General features: G+C 38.2%; 1 protein-coding gene and 1 pseudogene across 1 annotated transcript in view; both read left to right on the forward strand.

Moving 5' to 3' along the window:
* The first annotated feature begins 6,095 nt into the window (after window positions 1-6,095).
* On the forward strand, window positions 6,096-12,172 carry LOC126603027 (F-box protein CPR1-like; annotated as a pseudogene).
* A 2,599-nt stretch (window positions 12,173-14,771) lies between these two features.
* The window catches only part of LOC126582684 (ribonuclease H2 subunit A-like), a 58,114-nt gene continuing 56,028 nt past the window's right edge, over window positions 14,772-16,857 (forward strand). The window contains exons 1-2 of the mRNA XM_050246858.1: window positions 14,772-14,988; window positions 15,065-15,136. Of these exons, the coding sequence (XP_050102815.1) occupies window positions 14,898-14,988; window positions 15,065-15,136 (163 nt within the window). The 5' untranslated portion in view covers window positions 14,772-14,897. The remainder of the gene's footprint in view (window positions 14,989-15,064; window positions 15,137-16,857) is intronic.

The raw sequence follows: 16,857 nt of genomic DNA on the forward strand, positions 1-16,857 counted from the left end.
GAAATGACGTGTGATATATATAATTGTTTTTAAACAAAAAAAAATATCACACGTCCCTTCAAAGCTTTTAACGAAAGTATTAGTAGAAAAATCAAACATTTGTTCCAAGTATATATGTGGATTTGTTCCTTAAAATTGTATAGAACTGTCAATTTTTTATTTTGAACTATAATTTTAATTGATTTTCTTTGAACTTTTATAATTAGCTAATTTCTCATTTGAATTTGAATTTTAGTCAATTACCCTTGAACTTTTATAAATAGCCAATTTTCTCTTGACGTTAGACTTTAAAAATTTTCATTTAATTTTTATCCATTTTAATCATGAGAACAACAAATGACAACTATATGGGGGCACAAATGGATGAACTTTAAAAATCTAATGCTAGGAGAAATTGGCTACTTATAAAATTTTAGAGGTAAGCGACTAAAGTTAAAGTTCGGGAGGAATTAGTTAATTATAAAAGTTCAGGAATTACTCAACTAAAATTAAAATTCAAAGAAAAAATTGGCACCTCTATACTGGGATAAACTAAACCGATAAATACCTCTTGTTTTAATGATCTACAGGAGATTTTAGTAATCACTAGTTTATGTTCTAATTTTTTTATAGTTTGTAAATATTTTTCTAGGCTTCAACTTTATTCTTATTATACATACAGTAAACCACTCTTGTCTCTATGGTAATACTCCATATAGGAATAAGGTCTTTACAGTCATAAAAATTTCTTGTTCCAACTTGGGAAAGTTATGTATAGGAATAAAACCCACATCGATAAGTTATAATTTTTCTAGGTGTTGTATAAAATTTTTTTTCTTTATAATGCAATAATTATCAACAAGTACAAAAAATATGAAATGTCATAAATAAAAATTTAAAATGAAGTAAGCATTAAAAGATTTCATTGAGTTTAAACTTTATACAGATAGAAGTGGAATGTTGCTAACGTATCCATGGGACATGATCTAAAAGTCCTTGTTCGTGACATGATCAAATGTGGAGATAAAATAGAAATTAAAATTGAGGCTCCACTTGAGGTGATTGAAGAGAATTTTCAGTCTAGGCGTGACACACCCCGACCTAAATTAGGGCATGCTGGCTGTCAAGTGGGAGTGACGTAACTATGTGCGCAGTGCGGAAGCAATAGAGATATAAGGAATTACGAAGGAATAAAAACCAAACTACTAGCAGAACTAGTTAAGATAGAGTGCTAGTGAGTGAGAAATACACAACCAGAGCATAAATAGTCTAAGTGCAGTCAAGCAGGACAAGTACTAATAATACAACACCCGAGGGTGATCTTACATGGTGATGTTATGTCAGAACCCCTGTCAGAATCCTCGTGATCCACCAAAGCACTTCTACCTAAAACCTGGAGGGGCGCAAAACAGAAAGTGTGAGTGGGCAAAAACAAAGCTTTTCAAAATCATTTCATTTCTCAAAAATTCTAACCCCTCGCCGTAAAACCTGTATAATTTTCCTAGAGAAAAAAAATATATACATATCTCAAAACCATGCTCAGAAACAATATTCGTAAGTATGCCATGCCAAAGTATATCTATGAAGTGCCATAAAGAACCCAAGTAATATAACAATGACATGTATCACAACAACCAGATGTCCCTAACTCAAATGCATGGCTGAGTCTATAGCTCATAATCAATCTCAATCATATCCAATCAAATCAAATCCTGCACATGAGTTGGAACCACCTAAAGTGGCCTGTACGACAAGACTAGGTGTAAAATAAATATGCTCTAGTGCTACGATCACGTGAAGGCTGTGCGAATAATCGCAAGTTACCTACTAGTCGGAACCACCTAAAGCGGTCTGTACAACAAGCTTGTGCACCTAACTTGGATCCAAGGTGAGTATATGGTGCGGGAGGTGAACATCACGTGAAGGACTGTGCCCTAACTCTGGGCGGGAGCATTAACACCGGGGTGCAGGTTTATGAGCTCTCAATACATCATATAACCGAAACCATCTCATACCTTTGATTTATGAACTTACCTGTGTGTCTGTAGCACCAATCATGAATGTATGCAACTACTAATGCATAATTAAAATAGATAGATACTTGCATGGCATTTTCAAAACATACATTCATTTAAACATATTTTCTAGGAAAAATCTCTAGTATATAGGTATATACAGAAAACCAAAAGCCCACTCACTGATATGTCGGAGGGTCATAGCCCTCGAGCCTCGATTGATGGCGCTCATCCTCAAGATAGGTCTCACCTATATGCAAAATAACTGAATAAACGTTATTTAAAGCACATAACCAAAACTAGGTAATAACTTCTCATACATTGCTCAATTAAGGTGTTTGAATATACCACCGTGACCTATTCAACCTCAGGAACATCCCTATATTTTTAGAAAAATTTTCCGACGTCCCACACGTGGCCAACCCTGAAGGAATCCTTAACCGCCGTTAGGGAATATTTTGCTAAAAATTAGAATATTTCGTTAAAACTAACCTAATGTCGTTAGCTGCTGTTAGGAATATTCCATCAATATCGAAGAAGTATTCTCCTTTCTTTTCCGGCGAATCGCCGGTCGCCAGAAACTGGAAATTCGAAAAACCTTAATATCTTCTTCATTTTTCAACCAAATTTCATGAATTTTATACCAAAATGAAGCTTAAGACAAGTAGAACAAATCCTTACCAGTTTTAGGACCTAAAAATCACGGGGTCTAGCTGTAAAATCCACGAAAACCGGCCACCTCTGCAACTCACTATTCCCGAGCTTCTTGACGTCCAAAACGCCTTAACTCTCTACTCCGAGCTTCGGGGGAGTGATCTAAAGCTTCCTATAACCTCAAAACTCCCTGAAAACTACACATTTACGTGTGCATGAACAGTGCATCAAATCGGGATTCGAGTTCTCACGATCCCGACGTCCTCGCGACCAACTACAGGTACCAATGTGTTCCTGGGCTTGCAAGGAACATAAAACCAACCTTCAAGTCTTTGATCTATGAATGAAATGGATACTTGAAACTTGTCCGTACGATTTGTACGAAAAATGGGAAGAAAAAATCGAGAGGAAGAGAGAGAGAGAGTCAACGAAATTGGATGAGGATGAGTGTGTGTGGTCCAAATTGGGTCACCAACCAAAACAAATAAAACTTTAAAATTTGATTGGGTCAAAATAGTTAGGAAATGAACTTAATTGCTCCAAAACCTTAGCCCATTTACACACATCATCACCAAATGCTCAGGGCAATTTCGTCAATTCACGCAATTGTTAAAAATAATTCGGGACGGGATGTGACAATCTACCCACCTTATAAAAATTTTGTCCTCGAAATTTACACATCATCAAATCCATTAAAAATCATAAAATAAGTGTGGATACATCTCTCTCATCCGGTCCTCTGTCTCCTAAGTAGCTTCTTCCACTAAATGATTTATTCACAAAACTTTCACCAAACGCATTGTCTTATTCCTTAGTTCTTTATTTTTCCAATCTAAAATAGTCACTGGTTCCTCATCATACGTCAAATCCGGATTAATTTCCAAAGGTTGAGCAGGAATCACATGTGAAGGATCTGGGACATAATGACAAAGCATAGAGACATGAAAAACATCCTGCACTTTTGATAACTATGGAAGTAACTCAAGTCTATAAGCAACCTCACCTACTCGCCCGATGATCATATATGGTCCAATGTACCTAGGACTCAGTTTTCCTTTCTTTTCAAACCGCACAACACCTTTCCATGGGGATAGCTTCAGAAATACACAATCACCTACATTATACATCCGGTCAGTGGCATGTCTGTCTGCTAGACTTTTCTGTCGATACTGGGCCGCTTTCAGGTTAAACTTAATCACCTGAATATTCTGAGTAGGCTCCTCCACTATCTCAGGACCCACTAACACTCTTTCACCAACTTCTGACCAACATAAGGGTGTGCGACAAGATTTACCATAAAGAGCCTCAAAAGGTGACATACCAATACTTAAATGAAAGTTGTTGTTATAGGCGAATTCCATTAAATCCAATCGCTTATGCCTAGCATCACCAAACTGCAATACTGAAGATCTCAACATATCTTTGAACGTCTGAATGGTCCTCTCTGATTGTCCATCTGTTTGAGGATGATATGTTATACTATAAAATAATCTCGATCCAAGAGCTTCTTGAAATGCTATCCAAAATTTAGAAGTAAATCTAGGATCACAATCCAAGATAATACTAATTGGAACTCCATGGTACTTCACGATCTTCGATACGAATAATTCAGCTAATTGGCTTAAAGAATACTTTTCCCTCACTGGAAGAAAATGTGCTGACTTAGTAAGCCGATCAACTGAGGAAATTGCAGTTACTTGAAATTGGAATTTGAGATTAAGGATCTTGGAAAAACTCGATACTGTTTCGGCCTGGAGATCAAGCATTGTTCGGATGGAATCCTAATACCTCAATCGAACTACACCTAAAAGTTATTGTGACATTTTAATAAGGATAAAGTGAAACTTTAGAGTATTCCTATAGTCGTTCAAACTTTAGATGTTAAATGAGATCCCTTATTGACAAAAAAAAAAAAAAAATGAGATCCCTTCCATCCCAATGAGGATGAGGATGCGGATGAGAGTTTGGAGCCCGAAGTTCCATACCTAAGTGCAATTCATGCTTTATTGTACTTAACTCAATACACTAGACCCGAGATCTCCTTCGTTGTTAATCTTTTAGCTAGATACAGCAACGCGCCTACACACAGACATTGGAATGGTGTTAAAGACATTTTTCGCTACCTCAAAGGTACGACAAATTTGGGCTTGTTCTACATCCACGAATCCTCGAGAGGAGCTGCCGTCCCTCAGTTCTCAGGTTGATTCTCGCCTCTTGGGTTACATAGATGCTAGTTATCTGTCTAACCCACATAGGGCATATTCTCAAACTGGCTATGTCTTTACTGTTTGAGACACTGCAATATCTTGGAGGTTTACCAAGCAAACGCTAGTTGCGACTTCTTCGAACCATGTTGACATTCTAGCCTTACATGAAGCCTCGTGTGAGTGTTTTTTTATTGAGAGCAGTTATGGAATACATTCGAAGCACTAATGGTCTTACTTCTGTCGTTGGCCTTCCTACGACTATCTTTGAAGACAATATAACATGTATCGAGCAGTTAAAGAAGGGATACATCAAGGGAGACAACACCAAGCATATAGCGCCAAAGTTCTTTTACTCTCACCAACAACAACAACATTATAACATTGAAGTCAACCAAATCCATTCCCAGGGCAACCTGGTTTATCACTTCACCAAGTCATTGCCCAAGTCTACTTTTCAGAAGCTTGTCCAAGGAATCAGTATGCATGAATTATCTGAGTTGAATTGCTTGTAGTTCTTTTATTTGGAAGTTATATCTAACTCAGGGGGAGTATCCAGAAGTATACTCACTTAATCTTAATGTATTTCTTTTTACGATTAGAAGCATTTTTCCTACTGGATTTTGCTACCTAATGAGGTTTTGATGAGGCACCCATCCTGGGATGATCATACTTCGTTGAGTTCACTACTTTCGTCCCGTTTGATTTTTATTTTAGACATTATGCATACTTCTCACTTTTCTCCTTAACGTATGGGTTTTTACCTGCCTTAGGTTTTACCATAGTGAGGTTTTGTGAGTTTTACTACCAATGCATACTTTGTTTAAATTTGAGACTCACATTCGCTTTTTTTGCCGACTTCATCAACCGTTCTACCTCAACTACTGAAAACATGATGCGAAGTTTTGTTTGAGTATTTACACACTTAAAGGGGAAGTGTTGCAGTCCTATTAGATTAGGAGTGTGATTGTGCAAATCCTAATGTATCTAGGGAGATCTTGGAATATTCCCCTTAATATATATTATCCTATTAGAGTTGTAATCCTATTAGGATAAGAATTTAACATATCCTACTACTATAAATATAGGCATAATGAGATGATACAACACACCTCAGAATTAAATCTCTCTCTTGCAGCTGGCACTGTCCCTCTCTAGTCATAAATACAGTTCAGTAAATTAGGTCTACAACAAATACGGAGATTTTGAAAAATAATCAAAACTTCGACCCTATATAAATTTATGCCCTGACGACTATACTGAGATATTGGGCTGCTCAATTAATGGTGTGGTTTGTGTTCACAACGGAATGCGTAAGAATCTTGCTTTGTGGAACCCGTCAATTCAAAAGTTCAAGAAGATTCCTCTCCCAACCTTTAAGATTGAGCAGCAGCGATCCTCATTTGGGGTGACCCCTGAATATGGATTTGGGTACGATTCAGCTAATCACGATTATAAAATTTTGGCAATTTTGAATTTTAATATGAGGGATGATGCTTATGTCCCTGTGAGTTCTCAAGTTAGTATTTATAGCTTAAAATTCAACTCATGGAAAAGGATCCCGAAATTGCCTTGCAATGGTTTCTATGTGCAAACGGGGGATGTGGTGTTTTTGAACGGTGCTATGAGTTGTTTGATGCGGAAATCAGATTCAGATAAAAATTGATGCAAAATTATATCCCTTGATATTGCTAGTGAGAAGTATATGTTAGTGTAAAACGAACTTTTACTGTTCTCTGTGAGCTGTGACTCACAGGTATTTTCTAATCTATGGAATAAAACTTGTTACACAAATGAAGAAGATGATGCAGAAAGAGAGAGCGATGGAGAGAGCAGAGAATATGACTCTGCAAATGTTTCTTCACTGTTTCATTCCACCAAGAGTGAGAGAAGAAAAAGGTCTCTCTCCTCTTAACTGCAAATACAATTTAAATTTGGCAGTATTCAAATTACATCCAAACAATCCTAGTCATCCATCTTACATCCTATAAGATGAAGACACATATACACTCACTTGTTTAAGACCTATGAGACTTAATACGTGAGCATACACACAATTTAGTTAATCATCCTAGCAATATGAGCTAGAAATACATCTGCCATATCATATCACAATTTACACACTAACAGCCCCCTTTAAATTGTGAACTGATTTCACTCTAAGAAGCTCTCTTAGATAAGTAAATTGTTCCCTTGCCAATGCCTTTGTGAAAATATCTGCAACTTGCTCATTTGTAGGACAGTAGACCAAATCGATCACTCCTTGCTGCAATGCTTCCTTTATGAAGTGGTATCTTCTGTTTATATGTTTGGTCTTCTGATGAAAGATATAATTCTTTGTGATAGCTATGGCTGAGGTATTATCACAATTCAATGGTGTTGCAACTGTTTGCATTTCACCAAAGTCCTCCAAGACAAATCTTAACCAAGTAGCATGTGCTGTTGCTTCAGAAGCACTGATGTACTCGGCTTCAGCTGTGGATAATGCAACACATTGTTGCTTGACTGAAGACCAAAAGAAAACCCCACTGCCAAAGGTAAAAGCATACCCGGATGTGCTTTTCATATCATCATCTGAACCACTCTAGTCACTGTCACAGAATCCCACTAAGATTGCTCATTCACCTTTCTTGTATTCCAAGCCAAAATCAAGAGTTCCTTGAACATATCTTAGTACTCTCTTTGCTGTCCCAAAATGCTTGTTGGTAGGACAATGCATAAATCGAGATAAGAGACATGTTGCATACATTATGTCAGGTCTAGTTGCTGTGAGATACAGTAAACTGCCTACAATTTGTCTATACTGAGCTTCATCTGCATTTCCACTTCCATCTTCTTTTCTCAGTTTATCACCTAGAACCAATGGAGTACTCACAGATTTACAGTCTTGTAGTCCAAATTTCTTCAGTAAAGATAAGGCATACTTTCTCTGATGAATGAAAATACACTCCTCAGTTTGCAGTATTCCCATACCAAGAAAATGATGCAAGAGTCCCAGATCAGTCATCTCATATTGGTGTATCATATCAGATTTAAATTCATTCATTAACTCTTGACAACTTCCAGTATATATTATATCATCAACATAAATTGATACTATAATCATTTCTGAGTCTCTCATACACTTGGTATACAGAGTTGCTTCACTGGTGTTTTTCTTAAATCCACAGAGTATAAGATATGAGTCTATTTCACCATACCAAGCCCTAGGTGCATGTTTTAGGCCATACAATTCTTTATGCAGTCTGTAAACCTTGTCTTCTTTTCCTTGCACAACAAACCCATCTGGCTGATCAACATACATTTCCTCCTCTAACACTCCATTCAAGAATGCTGATTTTACATCCAGTTGAAACAACTTCCATTTGTTCTTTGCAGCTAGTGCAATTAAAGTTCTAATTGTATCTAACCTTGCAACAGGTGCAAAGGTTTCATTGTAGTCAATTCCGGGCTTTTGTGCATAGCCTTTTGCAACAAGTCTGACCTTGTTCTTCTGAACTGATCCATCCAGGTTCAATTTGGTTTTGTACACCCATTTTACCCCAATCACAGGTTTATCAGATGGTCTTTTCACAAGTTCCCAAGTTTGATTTTTTTCAATCATCCCAATTTCATCTTTCATTGCCTTCTTCCATGCTTCATCTTGTGCAGCTTCAGTATAACACTCTGGTTCAATGATACATGCATGGCATCTCTCATAAATCTCACTCAAGTTTCTATATCTCAGTGAAGTATTATCAAACTGAGGTATAGGAATTGAGCTGTTTGCACTTCAAGAGTCAATAGGTGAGGAGTCAGCAATTTGAATATGAGGACTTTCAACCATAGCTTGTTCCATAGGATCTGAACCTTCATCAACTTCTTCCACTTCTGATGATCCACTTGCAGAAAATGGAATACACACATCTTTGACCTTATGTTTCTTCCAATCCCATTTACCATTCTCATCAAAAATCACATCTCTTGAAAGTATCACTTTCTGGGTTTCAGGATTAAACAGTTTATACCCCTTCTCACAGGTGCCATATCCAATAAAAATTCCAATGACACTTGTTTCCTCCAGTTTATGTCTCAAATTTCCTGGAATAAGAGAGTAACAGATAGAACCAAACACTCTTAAATGTTTAATTCCAGGTTTCCTTCCACTGAACTTCTCAAAAGGTGTCATATTTTCCAATGCTTTTGTCGGAAATCGATTAAGCAAATAGACAACTGTAATCACAGCTTCACCCTAGAAATTATAAGGAAGACCTTTCTCATGGATCATACATTTAGCCAGCCATCTCCACTATGGTTCTGTTTTTCCTCTCTGCAACTCCGTTCTGCTATGAAGAATATGCAACAGTGAGCTGCCTCTCCAAACCCAAAACCTCACAGAATTGTTCAAATTCCTTTGAGATGAACTCCCCTCCTCTATCGGTTCTCAATTTCTTCACAGAGTAGCCACTTTGAAGTTCCACCATAGCCTTGAATTTCTTAAATACATGGAAGACATCTGACTTGTGTCTCAAAAGATATATCCAGCACATCCTCGAGTAGTCATCAATGAATGTAACAAAGTATCTATTTCCACTTATTGTTGATGTTTGCATAGGACCACACACATCTGAGTGTATAAGCTTCAATGGCATACTAGCTCTCCAAACTAATTCCCTTGGAAAAGACTCCCTATGATTCTTTCCAAATGCACATCCTTGACACACACCTTCACTATCATGCATTTCAGGTAATCCAAGAACCATATCATACTCCTGCAGTTGTTTCAAACTTCTATAATTCAGATGACCAAATCTTTTGTGCCACATTGTGCTACACTGATGCACATTTGTTTTCAGTACCAAATGATCATTTTATTTGAATACAAGCGGAAAACATTTATTCCCCTTTTGCTTCACACTAACCACTAAATTTGTCAGAGTTTTGTCATAAAAAATATCCACTTTATAATCACTAAACATTAGAAAATACCCATGTTCAGTCATCTGGCCAACACTTAGCTGATTCTCTGCCAATCCAGGTACTAACATAACTTCTCTTATGTACCTCTTTCCCTTATCAGTATCAATAACTAAGGTTCCTTTACCTTTCACATCAACCAAAACCCATGTGCCAACTTGTACTTTTGCCTGAATACTTCTATCAATATCCACCAGTAACTCTTCTCTGGAGGTCATATGATTACTGCACGCACTGTCTATATACCAAGCTTCACTCACAGCTTTCACTTCAGTTGATTGGTTAACCATGAAAAGATTTCCAGGTTCTCCTACCTTGCTTGTGGGATTCCTTTGTTCTCCTACTTTATTCGCAAAGTTTCCTTGCTGAATATTCTTGTTAAGATTGCAAACCCTGGCAATATGCCCAAGTTTCCACACTTGTGACATTGAATCTTCCCTTTCAGCCAACATTCTCCATAGTGAAGTCTATCACAGTATTTACAAGCACCTCCAGTGTTATTAGTTTCATTTCTCACTCCTGGAGTAAACTTGTTAGTCCACTGCTTCCCTTTGAACTTGAAATTCTTCTGAGATTTTGATCCACTAGTATTGGTAAACTGATTACCAACTTTACTGTTCTTAGATGAAATATCTAAGCTAGAAAATGCACGTTCAGTGCTATTCTCTTCATGTCTAGTTAATCTCAGTTTATACCATTTCAGAATGGCAACTACATCTTGTCCATCAATTACATCAATATCTTTAGTATTTTCAATAACAGAAGCAATACTATCATATGATTTAGGTAAACTGATCAACAACTTTTGCACAATTCTTTGATTACTAAGATCTTCACCATAACTTTGCATCTGATTTATCAAATCAAACAACCTAGCTAAATATGTAGCTAGAGATTCACTTTCACCCATACGAGTATACTCAAAATCACGACGAAGACCTTGTACTTTCACAGATTGTACCTGTTTATCTCCTACGAATTCTTGCTTCAGAATATCCCAAGCTGCCTTCGCAGTTTCTAGAGTTGCAATCCGTGGAAAATTTTGATCCGACACTGTTCCTTGAATGATTCCAAGAGCCCTCGCATCCTTCACTGGAGGTAGATAACCCATCTCAACAATGCTCCACAGCTCGTGAGATCGGAAAATTGTTTTCATTCGAATTTGCCAGAAATCGAAGTTCTCTCCGTTGAATATCGAAGCGCGAAGCTCTCCTCCGCCAGATCCAGCCATGTTAGACTAAGATCTCACTGCTCACTCTCACTAATTTTCTTTGCAACGAAATGTTGCTAGAACAAACCCTCACAAAATCTACGCCCATAAAATCAGACCCAACCAGGCTCTGAGGCCATGTTAGTGTAAAACGAAATGTTACTGTTCTCTGTGAGCTGTGACTCACAGGTATTTTTTGATCTATGGAATAAAACTTGTTACACAAATGAAGAAGATGATGCAGAAAGAGAGAGAGATGGAGAGAGCAGAGAATATGACTCTGCAAATGTTTCTTCACTGTTTCATTCCACCAAGAGTGAGAGAGGAAAAAGGTCTCTCTCCTCTTAACTGCAAATACAATTTAAATTTGGCAGTATTCAAATTACATCCAAACAATCCTAGCCATCCATCTTACATCCTATAAGATGAAGACACATATACACTCACTTGTTTAAGACCTATGAGACTTAATAAGAGAGCATACACACAATTTAGTTAATCATCCTAGCAATATGAGCTAGAAATACATTTGCCATATCAGATCACAATTTACACACTAACAGTATATGGAGTTTGGCACCCCGGTGGGGGATGAGGATGACAATTTCATGATGAGTTTGGAGGTCTTGGGAGGCTCTCTATGTATTTGTGTTCAGCAGTTTTGGCCAAATGTGATATTTAGATTATGAAGGAATACGGAGTTACAAAATCTTGGACCTTGCTGTATTCTTTTGAGAATGGATGTATGCCTTATGGCAACAGATATTGCAAACCTTTGGTGTTCTCAAAGAACGGTGAAATGGTTGTTCTTGTGAATATAGAGCGGACTACCTTTTTTCGGTGTGATTTAAAGAAAAAGAGAGCCAAACAAGTTCGAATTTGTGGTCTGCCAACTTCCTTCAATGGAACCATTTGTGTGGGGAGCCTTTCTCTTCTTGACGGCAATCAGATGACGATTGGAAGGCAGCAGTAAGTCCCTTGTATAATTTCAAGCAGTGAATTTATCGATCTGGTAGTACAAGCAACAACAAAAGAAAAGATAATCCAAATATGTGAACTTGTGCGGTCCTTCCCTTATTCTAGGCTTATTGATCTCTGTAATGAATCATTTTCTCATTATGGTAACCGTGTGTGTTAGTTTGTTAGTTTGCAAACTTGTGCTCACATCATAACATTATGATTCTATGTTTTCGTTTTGGTAGTTCTAAGTCTTTGTTTTATGTCTATTTGGTGTTATGGTGTATGAATAATGGATGACGTGCTACAATTTCATGTGTCTAATAGACAATGTTCCTCATGGTCTTTGTTCTTGATGTTGATCTGGGAAGCAGCAGCGAGTTCCCTCTCATAAGAAGTAATTTCCATATAAGCTGGATTCATTCATGATTGCAAATGTGTTGTGGGAAATGACTAGAGGTACGTCTGTAAAACGTTCCCTTGCCTTGGGTAATCGGAAATAGTAATAGTAACCCAGCAGGGTAGACATCCAAGAACGTGTGTGTATACCTTTTGTTTGCTGCTCACTTTTGCTTTTGAGTATGCCATAGCAGTTTGTCCTTCTACTTGTACTGGGATCGGATGATGAGGCTGAGGCTGCCTCTCTTTTGCTTTACTCTTTGTTGCCAGGATAATGCTGATTTTCTGGAATCTGGGTGCCACTGATTTGGATACCGATTTGTTTTTTTTTTTTTTAAATGTGACTGGAAGTTCGTGGGTAAAGTGAAAATAACTGTGCGGGTGAGAAAGATGTTCAAACCTTTGCCTCGTTTTCTTTGTTCGAGACCCCTCAACAACTCAAGCCCATCTCAACACTCCTCGAAAACGAACAAATATAACACTCGAGACAAAAGATATGACTCGGCAAACACTATAGACGGGCTCGAGTTTTTCGCTTCGGGTCTCAATCAATGAGAAGTAGACAGTATAGAGCAATTAATGTCAAGTTTACTTACATGGTATGTGAATAAGAATGAATGAGATACCACGAGAGTCGGATCTAAGATGAGAGGAATATTACTGGACATTAGTACTTCTAATGCACAAAATCGGGTAGACCTTGAGTCAACGAAAAGAGTGGCGAAGTGTGCTTTAGTTGTTAAGTAGAGATGATATGAACAAAGATAAGGGTAGAGAAGTAAAGACGAGTGTACGTGGTTCATCTTAAGTTAGACTACGTTCACAAGGTTAGAGATGTATTCAATTAATTCTTTTGATTGTTTAGATGATAATTTCCACACCTAAGTCCTTGTAAGGCATGTTAAACTATAATTTTTCTAAAAAATTGTCTACCTTAACATGCAGTCTATTCTGATTAAGCCTTTAACATGTAGGATTATTTACATTCGAGAAAACAAGCGAACCAGGAAAATCATTACCTGTGAAGCAATAATGTAATTTATCACACTTAATAACAAGAAGCTAATTCAATTGTATGGATAGTTTAGCTTCAAAATCATCTCCAAAAATTACTAAATGCAAAGCCTTGTGCTGATCAAATTTAGTTTTTGTTTATTTTCATTTGCCCAAACCCTATCTTCGTGGGAACAACACTTGGACTTGTAAATTACTTTACTACGACATTTTTGTGCAATTGCAAGTTTACATCTAGTTAAACTTGTTTTCTATAGGGGTGGGCATAGGCCGGGCCGGGCCCAAAATTGAAGGAATCGGACCGAACCTGTTTGTAAATAACACGGGGCGAGGCGGGGTGGGTTTTGGATTTTTCAAAATGAGATTCGGACCTAACCCAACCCTTTTGAAATAGGCTGGTTCCTATGGGTCCCCACAGGTCCTATGGTAGTGAGGTAACCCGAGAAGAACAAAAAGGCTGATAATGGAGATCGACTGACCCCTAATGACTCGACGGCACTACTGGCGATGACTCGACGGTGCTCCTAGTTGATAACAAGCAGCGCAACTACGTTTGCAACGGCGTCACTTCCTCATGCCTCTCCTGCCTCACATTTCGCTTCCTCCCTCCTTTCTACAACTCTCCCTTCTCCATCACCTACCTCCTCAACTCCCTTCCCACCCAGATCGCCTCGACCAACAACATGTTCGACGTCAACCCCATCCCCACCGGCACTCCGGTCATTGTCCCCGCCAACTGCTCTTACTTTTCCAACAATAATTACAGTTGGACAACCAAGCCCCTCATGCATAAACACTCGATGCCCAATGAACAGATGAAGCTGGGAAAATTCGAGATCGAGGTCAAAAGGAGTCAGGATTTGGAGGCCGCTATGATCGAAGTCAGGATTTAGGACTCTGAAAGTCTAGAGAATTCTACATAACCTAAGAAATAAACAGTGGAGATTTAATCTCCCTATAATGAACAGTGGAAACGGTTTGGGCCAGGAGCCCGTTTTCTCTGAAATTTGTACCCGCCCCATCTCGTCCCGTTTTGAATTTACAATATATGTACCCACCTCTACCCCTGGGCCCATGATCTGTTTGCCCAGTCCTAGTTTTTTGGTTTGTTTTACGCCCAATATGGTCCATCAACAATATGTAATAAATTGCCCAAACTTAGTTATCTATTATTATTAAGTGTTGGATTTGTCACAAAAAGACCCCGGAATATTAGAAGTGGACATATAGTATATATTATTGGCTTTTTAGTCAAAATGGACCCTAAAATTAGCATAATTCCTTAGTTTGATTTCTGAGATTTGAAATCGATTAAAGTGGTATCTGAGTTTGAGCCGGAATCATCACCATAGGGACCAAAAATAAAATTTTCCAAGGAAAAAAAAAAAAAACTCAAAAACTTAAAACCTGACGGAGACGGCTTGAATCCGTTCTTGCTGTCGGAAACAGAAAGGCGCGACTGTGAGAAAAGAGAAAGAGATAGGGAAGGGAAAGAAGAAGCAGAAGTAGATGGGATCGGAGCGTGAAGCTGCAATCCCCGAATGGGCGTCAGAGCCTTGCATCATGGGCATCAATGAAGCTGGCCGTGGCCCTGTTTTAGGTCTGTACTATACTTTCTTCCACATTTTATACATATTTCATTGATTAATTTCCTCCATTAAAAACAATGTCAACAGGTCCAATGGTGTACGGATGCTTGTACTGTACTCGCTCGTACCAGAATACTCTCTCCTCTTTGAACTTTGCAGGTTTAGCTTCTTCCTCCTTTTCTTACTTTTTAATTTAGATTTAATCGGTTCTGGGTTTTTTTTATTTTATTTTTAAATTTCATTTTTCCCAGCTTGGGAGATGGTTATGTTTATTATTTTTGTTTAATTTATATAAATTATTAGCCTTTTCAGAAAACAAATATTGATATATGTTAACTGTTTAGCTATAGACTTCCACACAAAGCAAGCAAAGAAATCAATGTGGTTCTACTTTATTGCTTATGCACTTCATGAGATTCTCATCGATTTTATGGATACTAGTTTTAAGCCAACTTGAACTTGGTGGACCTATTTCACATGAAATTTAAGGTTTATCAGGCTTGTGCTATGTTCACGCCGGACTCTAACTATGATGTAGAGAGCAAAATCCAGTTGGGATGCCCTAGGATCAATTAATTGGTGATGTTTGGATCAAAACTTGAACTTTGGGCTCAAGAAAGGAGCTGGCCCAAAAGGAGGCCCGAAAGGGAAGATAGCCGAAGCCTAGTCAAAACCCAGAAGGCAGAAAGGGCCTTTTCTGACTTAGTGCAGCTCATGAAGACCACTTGCTTACCTACCCAAAGGCCAAGTGGTGTGGACTGATCAGCTACACAGCCTATAAAGCACTTTACGGTGGCATCACATGTAAAATAGTTGATGAGTCATCATCCTCACACCACATTCGGGCAAGGCTGCTGCTACAGAAAACCAAGCCGAATTGTCTATATAAGAAGAAAGGAAAACCAGGAATAAGGACACTCAATCAAACAAACAAATGCAAGCACAAACTCTGCTCAAAGCCAGATTTGCCTTCAAAACAAAGCTGTAGTCAGCCTTCATCCCTTTCGGGACAAACCTTCATCCCTCTCGGGATAACCCTCTCTTCAACCCTTTGTAATAGCTCTGCTACCTTGTTCAACCTTGCTGTAGTATCGATTCATCTTTTGTAATCTCTTTCTCTCTTTCTCTATCCCTCTAAGCTTTCAGACATTTGACAAAACTACAAAGATAGGAACCTGCAAGACGAGCAACCTTACTCGATAAGGTTTAAACTTGCCCGACCTTCTTTGCTTTGTTTTTGTCTTTTCAATATGTTGTATACTTCCAGTTATATGCAAGTTATTTCTAGCAATATGACTATTAAAAGGCTTTCTCAGTACTTGAATCCGATTTGAATATATCGTCAGTGTTCAAACCAGATCCAAGTCCTAAGCCCTCGGGCATGTAAATCTGATCAGTTAAAAGTCCTTGGCCTCAAGGCATAAAAAAGAACTTTATGTGGACTTAACCCATCCACGACAGTCCTTGATAAACGAGAAGTCCGAAGTTACTTGGGGCGCAAGTAATCGACCTACCCTCTAGTTTTCTTTCTATTATATCATGATTACCATAGAACGCTTGAGCATGGAATGGATTCTAATGGAAAGCCTCAAGGCCTACACCTAAGGCCCCACAAAGGCATCCATTTGGATTCATTCCATTCTGCGATCTAAAGAGTCGAAGTATAAGAATGAACTCTGATGGGAAGCCTCAAGGCCTACACCTAAGGCCCCATGAAGGCACCTATTTGGGTTCATTCTACTTCTTGGACTCGGGTAATCAGAAGTATAATAGTTAGAAAACTCCGGCAATCACGAGAATAAATATGATGTGTTCGAGCACCAGTTTAGTTATTGATGGGAAGCCTCAAGGCCTACACCTAAGGCCCCACAAAGGCACCT

This window comes from Malus sylvestris, chromosome 2 (genome assembly GCF_916048215.2).
Source record: "Malus sylvestris chromosome 2, drMalSylv7.2, whole genome shotgun sequence".
Lineage (NCBI taxonomy): Eukaryota > Viridiplantae > Streptophyta > Magnoliopsida > Rosales > Rosaceae > Malus > Malus sylvestris.